Below are 15,345 nucleotides of genomic sequence, written 5' to 3'. Positions count from 1 at the left end.
TAAACCCTAATTTATCTATATAAATAAGACCAAAAACCAAGCCAAGAGGATCATATCTTTTTTTTGCCTCTCATTTCTCTCTCTCGCTCCTTAGATTTAACTTTTAGTTTTCTTTGTTTCTTTCTTATTCAAGCATTATAACCAAAAGATGAACTACTACTCTCAGATCAAGATCAATAAAAGAAGACTTTTCTCCTTTCTCTTGTCTCTATCTCTATTTTTTCTTTTAATCTCTTCTTTTATGTTCCTTGTAATGATCTGTAGCTAGACCCCCATTAGATAGGTCAATGAAGCCATGAGCAAGATAATCTTAGTCAATTTGTTTTTTTTTTTGTGTTTATGCTTTACTGATTATATGTGATTATACTTTAGTAAGTAAAATTATTAGATCTAGCCTAGGTTACTTTGATTTTGATGATTTAGACTTAGATAAGTTCAAGTTAAATCATACTCTATTAAAAATAATGTAGATATCTTTTATGATTATATTTTTTTGAGATTAATCACAATTTTTTATCTATTATTTTTACTTAAAAGAAATAACTTTCTGATCCAACAACATCATAATTTTAGTTAGATCGAGATAAAAATCAAACACAGACAATTAGATGAGGTTGGTTGTTCTTGGTGGATTCAACCGATCCAAGCTTGATATAAACTTTTACTACTTTTGTTGCTTTCCAAATAGTCAACTATTCGAACAAATAGGTTGTTATTGGTAACTTTAAAATTTTAATCATTTTCAAGTTAGATTTTGAATCAATGTTGTCTTTGTGGATTGACCCCTTGCTTATCCAGATTTTAATTATGTGTTCTATGCTATTTATGTGATAATCTATAATGAACAAATTGGTGTCGCTGCTAAGGACAACAGTTTGATTCCAATTTTTATGAGATTTGATTAGGGTTTCAAGAAATCCAAGTTTTAAATTGTGAAATTTTTTTTCTTATTTTTATTCTAATCCGCATAGAGAGGTCCACAATGAAAATTTCACTTTTCACCAAAATTTCACCGTTGCGTGGTGGACCCTTGTAGCGGCACGATGATTTGCACAGATCTTGATTGAAATTGTTTTATGCATACTCTCTACACTTTAATGAATGCTAATAAAATATTTTGAATTTTAAAAATTAACTTTGGATTTATCTGTTACTTATAGGAGGTGGATTTGACGATGAGATGACAATTGGAGCTTTATTTGGTCATCCAAGTCAAGTCCTAACAATGAAGCAACAACTTTTATTTTTTGGTTTAATTTTATTTTTAGATCAACTTGTAGTTGGACTACTTTTGTCAACACCTTTTTAATTTTAAAATCCATTCGAGAAGGCTTAGAATTTAATAGTTTTAGGGAAGGATAACAATGAGATGAAATTGTCTCGACTTCTCAAGTTCGTACACCAAGTTTGGTGTCGGTGGCTCGAGTTAACTCAACTAATACATCCCTTGTCCAAAATAGGAGGTAAGACTCGTATTCCCACGAAACTACTGCCAATGGATTTTTGTACTGATTTTGATTGATATAACTACTGTGGCGCCCCGCCAAATGCTAACACAAATACCCATGTCAGATCCCAAGGTACTAGGTGGCATCTCGAAATTTCGGTATGGTCTCCTCTGTTTATGTTAGCATTCCAAGGCGATTCAACGTGCACCTAATAAACAACATACAATCCTGTATATATACATACAAAATATAATACTAGTGGAAGGCTATATACATCTAATAACGTACGAAAGATCAGAGTGCGGAAGAATAACCAGAATACAAGATTATACATATATTTCTCACTCTAACAAAAGTCCTAACGCTCAGAACAAAATCTATTACTCTTGGACAATCGACACCACTAGGGGTTATAACCCCAATACTCACCAAGTGACAAATTCTGACTGTCTATCTGACCCATCAGATGATTCTCACTCGTGCTCTATACTTGCCTCGCCAAGCTTCGGATCTGAAACTAAAAAAATGGAGAGAAAAATGGTGAGTAACAATGGTTACCCATTAAGAAAGCAAACAATTTCTCCCAATAACCTCTCATAACATGAACGAATAAACATACTGAATCATTTTAAAATATGCAAAATTTAAAAAAAAAACTACGATTAACTAGTACATATAGCCAGGGATTAACAACTAAACATTTTAAAACTCACATTACATCGATCAGCAGTAATTACTATAACATTATCTTTTTATACAAATCTAATTGATCAAATAGAAACATTAAACATGTATTTCAGTTTATATATTAAAATAAAACAGTACATACAAAATACACAATGGTGGAGTATTGAAATTAGAGAGTTGGGATTCACGACTGGATCGCTCCCAGTCGGGATATGATGTAACAATTCTTCTATGGCTTTTAGTTCCTGATTTTGTGGCCGGTCGCTGCATTTAATACATTTGATTGACCATTTATCCAGCTCAGGCTGACCATTTGAGGTGACCGTAAGCATTAAGTCTTTTTTCGATGTGTCAGAACGTTCGACTAGTATAGATTGTTAGTGATCACTGACTAATCATCTTCGTCTATGCCTATCAGGCCTACATGTGATTCCCAAATATACAAACCATTTGTATACGATCACCTTTACAGTACAAGTTCACTAGTAAAGATAGAGAGGAATAAATCCGAATTCTAGTTGTGACTCCACTTTCATACGCGTCTCATACTACGTATGAGCTTGGTGGTCTTTACCGTACATCCCAAGATAGTACACCACTTCGGATGATATGACGCACTATCCCTTCAAGCATTCACAGACTCTTTAACAGCTCATAAAATAGTTATATATATATATATATATATATATCTATATTATTTTCATTTGAAAACAAAAGAGAAATTAACAATACAAGATTGAGAATAGATATTCAGTTTCTTACCATGCAAGTGTGGCCACATGACCTAACATAAATAACAGAACGGAAAAGTAAACAGCACCTCGCGCTAACAGAAAGTAAATAAACATGCAATCACTAACATTATTCCTAGATATCCGTTCACCAACCTACACACAACACAACAATGTAAAATGTAGACATTACCCCTCGGGTGTGACTCTGATATTTTACCGTTTCATACCCTTTTTTTCTTTTTTCGATTTTTACCATTTTCAATTTTTCAAATAAAATATCCACTTTCTGATATTCATCAACTCAGTTTGAGTTCATTGAATATTAAATCATATTTTTTTTCAATTATAAAATTTATTTTTATCAATAATATTGAAAAAGTACAACACTTAGATCAAAACAGGGTTCGAGCGATACACAAGACTCAACTGACAGAAATAGCCCGTTGAAATATCGTACCCACGTATAATTTGTAAAAAAAAAATACAATTAAACATATCAAATATGCAAGTTCTGACGTGAATTTGAAATAATCAATTGAATTCTATATTTTTGGAAACTCACCACAAATTTTTAATAAAATCCTAAATGCAATTTTCACAATCTAAGATTACTAATAGAAATTGAGAGTTCCTTACCATCTTTGTGCGAAATGATAGAAGCACGTGCGCGAAAATCAAGACGAACAATACAAAAGTCAAGATGGATCAAACTTCGAAGCGACTAATTTTTGAATTTAACTAGGTGGTTTCGAAGATCTCGACACCGTCGTCTTTTCTCCCTTCTGCGACAGAAGACAGTTTGATCTCGAAATGGATGAAATCCGAGGTCAAACTTTCGAAATCCCTATATATATATATAGCTAATTTTTGATGATACGGGGTGAAAGAGAAGATGAAATGAAGAGATCTTGAGTGGGTTTTGTAGATGTCGAGACTGCAGACCTTTTTTCCCTTCTGCGTCGATCGTCGAAAGCGGGTCGTTTGCGAGGGATCTGAAGTGGAAAATCGAAGAAAAAATGAATTTTTCTTTTAAAAATAGGTTGGCTGGTTTTGGGTCCTTTAAAACAAAAATGAATAGTGAAAAAAATTAAATTTTTTTATTTATATATATCTTAGGACGAAATCAGTATATTGCCTATTGTTTCGATCGATGATAACTTGACCGTCCGGACTTCAAAAGTGACGAATGAATATTCTATTTCGCCTAATTTTTCATTTCGGATCTAATGGTATATTCAATTTCTACAAATTCTATCTCTAACAAAAGTTTACATTTTTTACCTGAGGTGACTCTTAAAATTGACGTCATTTTCATTTTTGACGATAATTCGACTTTTTGTGCTCCAAAAATGACAAATAAATATTTCATGTTCAATAATTTTTCATTACGAATCCAATGGTATAATCAAATCTTAATAATTATTACTTTAACAAAAAGTCACTATTTTAACCTAGTCGGACTCGATAATCGAGGATTTTGCAACTTTTCTATTCGGACTCGCACTTGAGCGTGTTTATAGGCTAAAGTATATTTTTCAATCATTTTGAATCCAATAGTGAGGTCAGATTTCCTTAAAAATGATCAAAAACCTCCTAAAGTTTTACCCCTAAGTCCTACTTTCAAGATTTTATCAAAATTCCACTATTTATTTTTCCTCGAGATACGAATTGAAAACACGGGGTTTTACAACTATACACGTGAATTTTCACTTAGTAAAGAACGCACTCTACGATGATGACATCGATTTCATCACCGATTTCTCACCCTATTAAGAAAATTGGATCTATATAGTAACCTAAAATTAACTTAAAATTTGATAGACATTAATTTAGTGTCTTCCGAGCTCAATAGACAACTAGTCTAAGTTGCACCAATTTCACTTCTTGATCAGAGTCAGTGCCAAAGCAAGATCCTACCTCGCCAATCGGGAGAATAAATTACGTTTATTCGAGATGAGAAGGTGATTTAAGAATACCCATGCTTAGCATTGGGCACCACCTCTCCTCTAGGGATCAAACTGGTTGGCTATGATTCTAGAGAACTGGGTTGGGGGCTTAATTTACCCTTTGAAATAGTTAGGAGTTGTCTAGTCAAATAGGATCCTATAAGATCACTGTGGGAATTTCTCCATCTTTTCTATGTGAGTTTACATAATGTATGGTTGGTAAGAAATCTCAATAAGAATCACTTGAGCCATGTGATCTAAAGATCACAAGATCTCACCTGCTTCCTCGGATTATGAGAGAGCTCAATTCCTTACCTATTCCTCAGATCCAAGACACGGAGAATCAACATCCTATCCCACTTTAACCTTTTAAGGAGGATAAAAAAAATTTGAATGAGTTATGTACACCAATTACAACCACACCACCTTCATGTATCGTGTTTCCTACAACAAATGCAGCACAGTTTGAAATTAGGACAAGCACAATTAACATGCTCCCTTAATTCCATAGGTTTGAGAGCAAACAACCCTATAATCACCTGAATAAATTCTTGACTATATGTTAAACCTTTTAAAATAGTAACTTGAATGAGGAGAGTGTCAAGTTGAGGTTGTACCTTCTCTCCCTAGAAGATCAGGCAACAGTTTGGTTAAATTCCTTGGCCATTAACTCTATCATTACATGGGATGAGTTATCAAAGAAGTTCATAGCCAAATTCTTTCCAATGGCAAAAATCGAGCAATTCAAGAATGCCATTAGGAATTGTCAAAGACAACCTGATTTATAATTCTCCCAAATCTAAGGTGATTTAATGACATACTATAGACACCTTATTTTTATACTTGCTTGATTAATTAAAAGAGAAAATCAAAGAAATTTGTAAAAAAATTTGAAAATACAAAATAGAACCAATTACAACCAAGATTTTCTGAATGAAAGCAACATTTTGTTTCCCCCTCCATAACTCATGGGAAGTTTCAAATCTAAATTTGAAGAACATTAATGAGTTTTTGATTAACTACGTCCCCACTGTAAGAGAGAGGATCCGTGATCCAACCTTGCAATATGGCAATTTGATTGGTTATATTCTACATGTCATAGTCTTAGAATTCTCTTGGATTTTCGAAATTTAGATTGAAATCTAAAATACATCTTCATCAAATTCAAAACAAAATTCCAAATTCGATTTATAAGTTTTTTTAGTAATCAAAATTGCATTTAAAGAATAGAATCGAGGTTGAAAAATAAGAAACTAGATCCATCGATTAAAAGATGTTTTTCATTGGTCAAAATCGATTTTATGATTAAATTTGAGAAAATTCACGATAAAATTCAAATTCTAACGATGAAAATTGCAGATTATTGATGAATAATTAAGTTTTAATGGTAAAAATAAATTTTATGACGTACATTCGATCTCACCTTCACTCAAGTTAGATAGATTACTGTACATTCAATAGAATTTCATTATCAACGTATCTTCTCTATAGATGGGAAGATTTCTTTCTCTCTATGTTCCTATCTCTGTATATGTTTAACTTTCTCTCAAATTAAGAGGTCATCCCTTCTATTTATAGAAATCACAGGGGGAAGAAACTTACAAATTAAGTATTTCTTGAGTTTATCTTCCAACCCAAGGTACATTAACATGTTCTTTGAGTTTAGTTAAAAAGATGATAGAAAATAGATTGAAAAGTAATTTAATTTTTATAGGTGGATTCATTTCTCTTTTAATTCTTATTAGACCTAGATTCTCTTTTAATTTCAAGCACTTTAGTTTCTATTATCTTTTCTTGACTCATTAAACAAATGATTTTAATCTTGGTTCAATAACTTTCAATGGAATTAGAAGTCCGCTTCTTGTCCTTGTGGTTTGACTCTTACTTTCCCTATAATTAAGTTAATTATTTGTTCAAGACATCCATTAACATTCACATACATACTAGCAACGAGAACATTTTCTCAACTCCACTAACTCGAGAAGCGACATTCGGTAAGGTGCCAACACAAGTGGCTTGGCACCAAGCTCTAACTCAATCTGATGATCCACCTCACGCGTAGGTGGGAATCTCTTTGGAAGCTTCGTAGGAATCACATCCTTGTTGCTCTATTAGCATGCCTTCAACTATTTCTTTGTGCTCAGTAAAGGCAAGCTCCATCTTGCCCATTTGGATCTCTAATGCCATGAGTTGAGCTTCCAATGTAGTCTCCCCTGACATGTGCCCTCTCCCATCACGAGACTTCTTGTGCCTACCTTTAGGAATGCCTTCACCCAGCCTTGGATCCACAATGGTTTGTGGGTTGTCTATCATGGATGACACCTTTCCACGAACTTTAGATTTGATACCACTTCTCACGGACTTGTAGTTTCAACGCATTTTATGCCCATGTGGCACTCGTGTGCTCACCCTCTCGAATGTTTGAGTAAGCCTTCCCACAAAATCACTTAGGAGGTTCACACACTCACTAAGACACTAGAGAGCTTAAAGTGCACATTTGAGAGTTTGTAAGGAAGTTGTACTGAACACAATTTGTTGGATTCTAACAAATATACAAGGCACCCTTATTTATAGACTTAGGGAGGAACAATATAGAAAATCTAGAAGATTCTATACAAATTTACACCATTAACAAACCATAGATGATTCCTAAGATATTTCTAGAATATTCTATGTACATTCTTACAAATACATTAACTTTCTTGTGACAAGAACCTTCTAGACTTCAGAAGTTTCTTACTCCCTCGAGTTATCTAGAAGGTTCTTAGAAATATTTGGGTTTATAAAGGGAAATTTCTTGCCATGTGACATTAGATCGAATTGGAAGGTTAATCTTGATGGGGCCTGTTAGAAAATAACCCTATGATCCGAAGTATAAAATCGACAAGAACACAAGAATTACACAAGACACAAGATATACGTGGTTCAGTCAAAGCATCGACTTACGTTCACGGGCGAAAAACGACGATTTCACTATATTAACCAAAGAAGAACTAGGTTACAATTTCTCTCTGTCTCTCGTATATGTCTCACACCCTTTCGGGTTTCATTTCTTACCCTTTATATATTTAGGGTTACAAAGAGGTTAAATGGGTCAGACCCAAAACCAAATCAAATGGGCCCAATATTTTGTAGGTCATGCGGGTCGTTAATGGATCATCAAAAGATCCGGTTTGAATCCACGACAATCTCCATATACAAGAATAGAAGACATAACCCAACATGGCCTATAATAGGAGCCTATTCCCCATTGATCAACACCAATAATCACCAAGAAACTCTTACAAAGCTTCTCATTCTCCTCAAGTTCTTTCCAAACTTCTTCTTTTTCTCTTTTCGTGTCCCGAATCCCTCTAAGAAAATTTGAAGGCCTGGTTCTGTCGAAGTTTTGGGAATTCTCTTGCCATCCCCGTCCCCCCTTCCTTTAGTTTTTAAGTCTTGGCCATTGCAACATCAAAGCCTTCTTCTATGATCTATAAAAGTCTCGAGATGCTAGATTGCCCAAAATCTTCGCCGAACCCACAAGTATAAATATTATCCATTAAAACTTATATTTCATTCTGAATCATAATGTAGAGTTGTGATGAATCCTTACTCCCCCTCTAACAAATTATAATAAAGCACCTCCTTGCTAAATGTGCATCTGGAAACTCCAGAGGAAACACTCAATAGTAGAAGTCTGAGACCCAAAAAAAGTACCAAGCTACCCAAACTCCACTTTTCACATTTTTTGCGTACACTCCCACACAATTCAGGCCTAGGGACATGTTCGAAACCATAGGACTAAATCTATAGGCCAAAACTCACAAACCACCGCCCTATATCCTGATTGAAAGAGTGTCAAGGTGTACCCAATTCACTCCACTTCTCAATTGTATCAGTCCACTTCTCACTAGTGGACCCACTCTCCTAAAGATTAGGAAACTGACGGTAACACTTCACTAGTGCCCACTTTCCTGTAGATTACTAACTGATTGTAATAGCCATGTACAACCCAGTTTCATGTAGATTAGTAACTGATTGTAACAGCCATGTATACAACTGAGCGTAATTTTAGATTATAAATAATGAAAGTGTGATCTCTCAAAAGAATGTAGAGACACATACATTTTGTATGCATACTGTCTTTAGAAAGAGCAATCCAACAAGTAGTAGACATAAAAACCCTAGAAGTAAGGCATAATAAAAGAAGTCCTCCAAAAGATGGAAGAGAGGGGAGCCTAACATCTTCCTCTCTCTCAATTGAACCACTTACCCGAAGATTAAAGAGTCATTCATCTATCTTTGGGTGACTGTTCACATTGCTGAATTTCATGAACAGTGGAAACTCCATCAATCCACGCAGCTAATCCAAAATCAACTAAGAAAGGATAGGGATTTACAAGTACCACACTGGTACTCTATAGAAACGACAAGAGAAACAAGACGAATAACAATCACACATCAAGGTACCCACCATGGTGATCCCGAGGTATTGGAGCCACGTTGAAGGAATAAAAACCTACAATGATCACTGTAATAAATAGTTAATTCATTCTAACATTACCATTTGTACAAAAATTGATCTGAATACATTTAAAAAAAGGGAAAATGATCTGAAAACAGCATTTCAAATAAAAATTGTTGATTTTGCAAGTTCAAGTCAACACTTGGTGTGGTTAAACATAGAGAATTAATTGAGATTCTATGGGATAGTCCTTGACATATAACAATTCACTGTACCCCAAGATCCTCTGACGCGATTTCCGCATAGGTCCCAGAAAAGAGTACAAATAAGAAGTAAAAAATCTACACTTACTGTAGGAGAAAATCCTAGCGTTTGGTGGTAGATATTCCATGGATTCAGTAGGGAAACTAGTCCCTAGAAAATGTAGAGTTAATAATCCCTAGGAAACCTTTATTTCCTCTCTGATAATTTTGTAAGTCAACCTTACAGGATGACTAAAAAACTCAACTGACATCTACCATGAAAGAACTGCAGATTTTTCCCATCAGGTACTGCACATCCCCATAAAACATATGAAGTTGTGTATCCCGAGGAAAAATCTACGGTTCTTACACCACTATGTCAGTGAGTTTTTGAATTGAATAATGATTTTCTAACTAGAAAGTCTTCACTCGGTCAATGCTCAGCTTATGTGACATGGATATGGAACGGTGGATATTTTTTCTTGCGGTACACAATTATAAATATATATAGGGTCAGGATCCATGTACACATATATCTACTCATATATGAGAAGATCATCTTCACCAAAAATCACAGCTCAATCTGAAACTTTTAACCTTGTCATAAGTGATTTACAAAAAATGAACGGTCTACGATTCTTCAACTCATGAAAATAGAGTTAGAAGTTTTAGAATTAGCTGATTTTTGGAGAGGATGATCTCCTCATCATAGAGATCATCCTCACCTAAAATTAGCTTAATCTAAAACTTTTAGCCTACAAGATAAAACACGTTGTAGATATATGAGTAGATATGTGTGTAGACGGATCCTGATCCACATATATATATATATATATTTTATGGGGATATAGTGTGTGTATCCCGATGAAAGATATCTATGGTTTCATATCCTTGCTACGTCAGCGGAGTGAAGACTTTCTTGTTAGAAAACCAGCGCTCTAATTTCTCTTATCTCAGCCGTTTGTTTGACACTTAGATGTACATAACCATAGATGATTTTTACTCGTATCGCGAGGAAACACATCTATGGTTATATGCCCATCCCACGTCAGACTTGTGAGAATCACAATAAATACCCTGTGTCATTCCAGCATTTTATATACCATGTGCGGGGTGTATAAAGGGCTCTTGAGAGCTCACACAAGAGCCAAAAAAAAAAAAAAACACTAGTACTCTTTCTTTTGAGTCTCCTTCACTCTTCACACTTTTGGTTTTGGTCTAGTTCAATTGCCATGGCCATGATTCTGTTATTAGCGTGTTTTTGTCTTCTTTCTTTGTTCATTAAAGTTGCCTATGATACCATCACATGTTACTGGTTAACACCTAGACGTATCAAGAAAGCCATGGAGTCTCAAGGAATTCATGGTCCCAAACCTCGGTTTCTAGTTGGAAACCTAATGGACGTGGCCTCACTTGTTTCAAAGTCCACCTCGGATGACATGGACTCTATTAACCACGACATCGTTGGTCGTCTCTTTCCACATTTTGTCCTCTGGTATAAACAGTATGGTATGTAAATTGTGTCACTTTAATTTCCTTAGCTCCTTATGATGAAATAGTGAAATTGTGATCGAACCCATAATCGTTTATTTGCCAATTTGCAGGTAAACGGTTTATATATTGGAATGGAAGCGAACCTCGGATGTGCTTGATTGAAATTCAAATGATTAAAGAACTACTTTCATCTAAATATAGTAATCTCTGTGGAAAGTCATGGTTACAGCAACAAGGATCGAAACATTTTATTGGTCGAGGCTTGTTAATGGCTAACGGCGATAACTGGTATCATCAGCGACATACAGTCGCTCCCGCATTCATGGCTGATAAGCTAAAGGTATAATTAGGATTGTTTTGAAAACAAAATCTTCACCTTTTTAAAATCTTATTCTTATACTCCTCTTAACTGTTATAAATGGTTGGTTTTTATCTCTTAGTGTCATGTGGGGTACATGGTGGAATGCACCCAACAGATGCTCCAATCTTTACAAGTCATTGTCAATTCGGGCAAAACTGAGATCGAGATTGGTGAGTACATGAGTCGACTCACTGGGGATATTATATCTCGAACTGAGTTTGACAGTAGTTACGAGAAAGGGAAACGAATATTCCATCTTCTTACGTCGTTACAGCAACTTTGTGCTCAGTCGAGCCGCCATTTATGCCTCCCTGGAAGCCGGTAAGTCAGACTGGTTTGATGAAAGACATCTATCTAGATTCTGTAATAGATAAAAGAGGCTAAAAGTTCACATGTATGTGTTCTTTTTAAAATTTCTTCTTTCATTGAAGCTTCACCCTTGCTTCCAAGTTAAAATTCACAATTATTATAAATTTTATGTTTCTTGTTTATTAGGTTCTTTCCAAGTAAATTCAATAGAGAGATCAAAACATTGAAGATGGAGGTAGAGAGATTATTGATGGAGATAATCCAAAGCAGAAAAGATTGTGTTGAAATTGGCCGGAGCACATCTTACGGAAATGACTTATTGGGTATGTTGCTTGCTGAGACTCAAAAGAAAAGAGCTAGCGGGTTTAACTTCAACCTTCAATTGCTCATGGATGAATGCAAGACATTCTTCTTCACAGGGCACGAGACCACCGCTCTCCTTCTAACTTGGACAATCATGCTTCTTGCCACAAATCCTTCTTGGCAAGATAGGGTTCGTGCCGAGGTCTTCAAGGTCTGCAATGGGGAAATTCCCTCCCCCGACCATCTCTCCAAGCTCACCTCGGTAAGCATTAATATAAAAATCTCAAGGTCTAGACCATGTGTAATGTTTTCAGTCAGACCATGATCTTGGCTTGGCCTGGCCGATCGAATAGGTTGAGATATGCATATTTGATAGTGGGAACTACATGGCCTACAAAGTAGACCACACATGCTTATATTCAGTGTCTTGAGTGGACCTTTCTGTCAAGTGGGTTTTTACTAGTGCATCATAAAGTGCCTCCGCTATCGAATACTCCAATACTATGACACTAAGAATGAATTGTTGACATCCCAAAATTAAAATTGAACTTTAAATATTAAATTAGATAAGAAATTAATCGTTTCTAAGATTTTCACACATTTTTGCAGTTACACATGGTGATCACTGAGTCGTTAAGGCTATACCCACCTGCTTCCCTTCTTCCTCGAATGGCATTCGAAGATATCAAATTGGGTGACCTCCACATTCCTAAGGGACTATCGATTTGGATCCCAGTACTAGCAATTCACCATAGTAAGGAACTATGGGGAAGCGATGCCAATGAATTCAAACCGGAAAGATTCGAAGGGAAGTCATTTTCATCGGGGCGACATTTCATGCCTTTTTCAATGGGCCCTCGAAATTGTGTTGGTCAAGCATTTGCTATGATGGAAGTTAAGATTATATTAGCTATGATGATCTCGCGGTTTAGCTTCACAATTTCAAAGAATTATCGACACGCTCCCATTAATGTCCTTACCCTGAAGCCCAAATATGGCGTTCAAATCTATTTGAAACCACTCCGAACCCATGATCAATCAATTTGATCATATGGAGTGAGATTTTTTTTTCTTTGTTTGAGATGAGGCTTTTTGTTCTTTTCTTTCCTCTTCTTCTTTAATATATTGTAAAGAGTCAATATGAGGAATGATGTATGTTACGACTAAAGCATAAAAAAAAAAGTAAATAATTGGAAGAGGAAACCTTTGAGTTTGCTTTTGGGTTATAATCAATGGGCTTCAATGGTGCTTAGAGAGATCATATTAACTAACATTAATATGCTTGTCATTGTTTAAATAGTTTAAAGAGTGTAATAAGTGAGAAGAGTAGTGAGTGAGAGGTAGGGAAGGAAGGGATAAGCCTGCAATGTCCAAAGAAAAGATTTAATGAGGAAGACTAACACCCAAGGAAGTAATAGATATTGTTTGCTTTCATCTTATTTTTTCCAATAAAATTACAATGATGGATTTGATTATTTGGCCCAACACAATTGATTTAAGCGAAGTGGCTGGCTTTCAATTTGAAAATGGCCAACTTGGCTTAATGTTAACCAACAAAGTGGGCCTACTAAACTTTTTGACTAAATTTATATTATCTACTACTTGTATGTCCCATATTTAAACAGTCTAATCGTAAAGTGGATTGACCATACCTTGGTGCCCATCATTACAAAATTTCAATCTATTCTGGCATATATACTTAACCTATCAAAAGTTGACTTAAATTTAAACAATCTTACTGTTTAATTATGCTAGTGCCCCGCTCTGTGGCACTCTTTCAACCTGCAGCTGACCCCATGAACTTTTGGCCCACCCCTTTTTAAACATTTAAACTGAAAATCAGCCAGATTAATAAATTCAAGCTGTTGGATTTGAGTAAATTTCATAAGGGCTAAGAACCATGATTTTGAAAATCTTTCGAGACCTAGATGACTTGGGTTACCATAGATAAAACCCATGTCTACACCCCTTTCGTAAGTGAAAATATAAACATACTTATTTTATTTTTATTTTAAAGATTTTTTTTGTAAATTTCTAAATTTTTAGGAATTTTTAATTTAAAAATTTTATTTTAGTTATTATTTGATTACTTTCATGTTCGGATGCAGCTTTGGCTTTTTGATAATCTCTTTTCTACCGAGGCGATCAAGTGTCATTTCTTGATTTAATTTTCTTGATGTCGACAAGAGAGTATCCACTCTTCATGTTTGGGAAGGAGAACTGGCACACTTATCTTTAGTCTGTTGATGAGAGCATGATCAGATGGGTATGCTCCTTCCAATATTCTATCCAACCTTCTTTTTCTTTTAGTAACTACCACTTCTTAGTCTTGATTGGTTTATCGGGGTCTACTCATTATTTCCTGTTCCGAATCCTCCGTCAGTATGGTCATATTCAGAGAGTCCATTGCCTTGAGGACTTTAGTGACTTGATCATAGAGTTTGACTCTTTAGACGCCCATTTACGAGATAGGCTTTGACATAATGTGGAGATTCCCTATGCTTCTATCTTTGTTTCTTTTACGATTTTGTTCGGTACCTGTCTTGCCTTAGAGATTGTATGGGCGGTCGTTCTCTTCCTATTCTTGGTTCCCACCTTAGTTTACGTGTTTTTCGCATCCACGACTACCATGATCGAATTGAAAAACTTCGATTAGATAACCGTCGTATTGAGATGGGTATGATCTGAGTAGAGATTACAATATGATATTGATCGCTTGAGTGTCTCTTTGAGTGATAGTGAGACTTTGAGACGTAGCAATGCTGATAGATACCAGGCTAAGATTGATGATCTCAAGATGAGGTTGAGCTTTAGTACTCGTGTTGATGACATGACATCATATATGATAAGTCAAGACCCTTTTGATGCCGAGAAAGTGATCGTTGATTTGGTGGCTCAAGTCTGTGACTTATAACTTCACCTAGATGTTTTTTTTTTGTTTTCCGTAGTTAGATAAAATTTTCCTGTATTTTCTACATCTTTATTTTCTGCATATTTGAATAAAAGGATGTAAAATTATGTAATAAATGGAAAAATAGATTTTTGGTGTTGTTGGCCTCAGATATATTTGTCTTTTATTTTGAAAACTGTTGTTTTGATACAAATTCTAGGTTTGTCCCTTATATGCTGAAAATATAGATTTTTGATGGTTTTAAGATATTTTTGGATTTTCACAGATACATTAATAGAAATCCCCCTAGGGTAGGGGAAACTAAGACTAGAGGATTCAACAGATACTTCTTAATTTTGTCAAATACCTCATGGTAGTCGCCATTCCATTTTAAAGATTAATTTTTTTAAGAGTTTGAAAATAGGTTCACAGATTGATGTGAGCTATGCGATAAACCTACTGATGCATTGAATCTTTCCCAAGA

At 35.1% G+C, this 15,345-nt stretch overlaps 1 protein-coding gene across 1 annotated transcript; it reads left to right on the top strand.

Annotated features, from left to right (window-relative positions):
- The first annotated feature begins 10,644 nt into the window (after positions 1 to 10,644).
- On the top strand, positions 10,645 to 13,190 carry LOC147394494 (cytokinin hydroxylase-like). Its single transcript, XM_086454047.1, has 5 exons — positions 10,645 to 11,013; positions 11,109 to 11,338; positions 11,439 to 11,680; positions 11,855 to 12,233; positions 12,581 to 13,190. Exons 1-5 carry the CDS (start codon positions 10,737 to 10,739, stop codon positions 13,016 to 13,018), a joined length of 1,566 nt encoding a protein of 521 aa, XP_086310173.1. The 5' UTR covers positions 10,645 to 10,736; the 3' UTR covers positions 13,019 to 13,190.
- The last annotated feature ends 2,155 nt before the right edge of the window (positions 13,191 to 15,345 follow it).

Source organism: Akebia trifoliata, chromosome 9 (assembly GCF_017979445.1).
Source record: "Akebia trifoliata isolate Shusen 1 chromosome 9, ASM1797944v1, whole genome shotgun sequence".
Taxonomy (NCBI): Eukaryota; Viridiplantae; Streptophyta; class Magnoliopsida; order Ranunculales; family Lardizabalaceae; genus Akebia; species Akebia trifoliata.
This window is presented reverse-complemented; position numbering and strand designations above follow the sequence as displayed.

Bases quoted from the DNA above. Each gene is read 5' to 3' on its own strand.
- LOC147394494 (XM_086454047.1), top strand. From the start codon at position 10,737: ATGGCCATGATTCTGTTATTAGCGTGTTTTTGTCTTCTTTCTTTGTTC. The intron at 11,014-11,108 runs GTATGTAAATTG...GCCAATTTGCAG, and splicing joins CCTCTGGTATAAACAGTATG to GTAAACGGTTTATATATTGG. The intron at 12,234-12,580 runs GTAAGCATTAAT...ACATTTTTGCAG, and splicing joins ATCTCTCCAAGCTCACCTCG to TTACACATGGTGATCACTGA.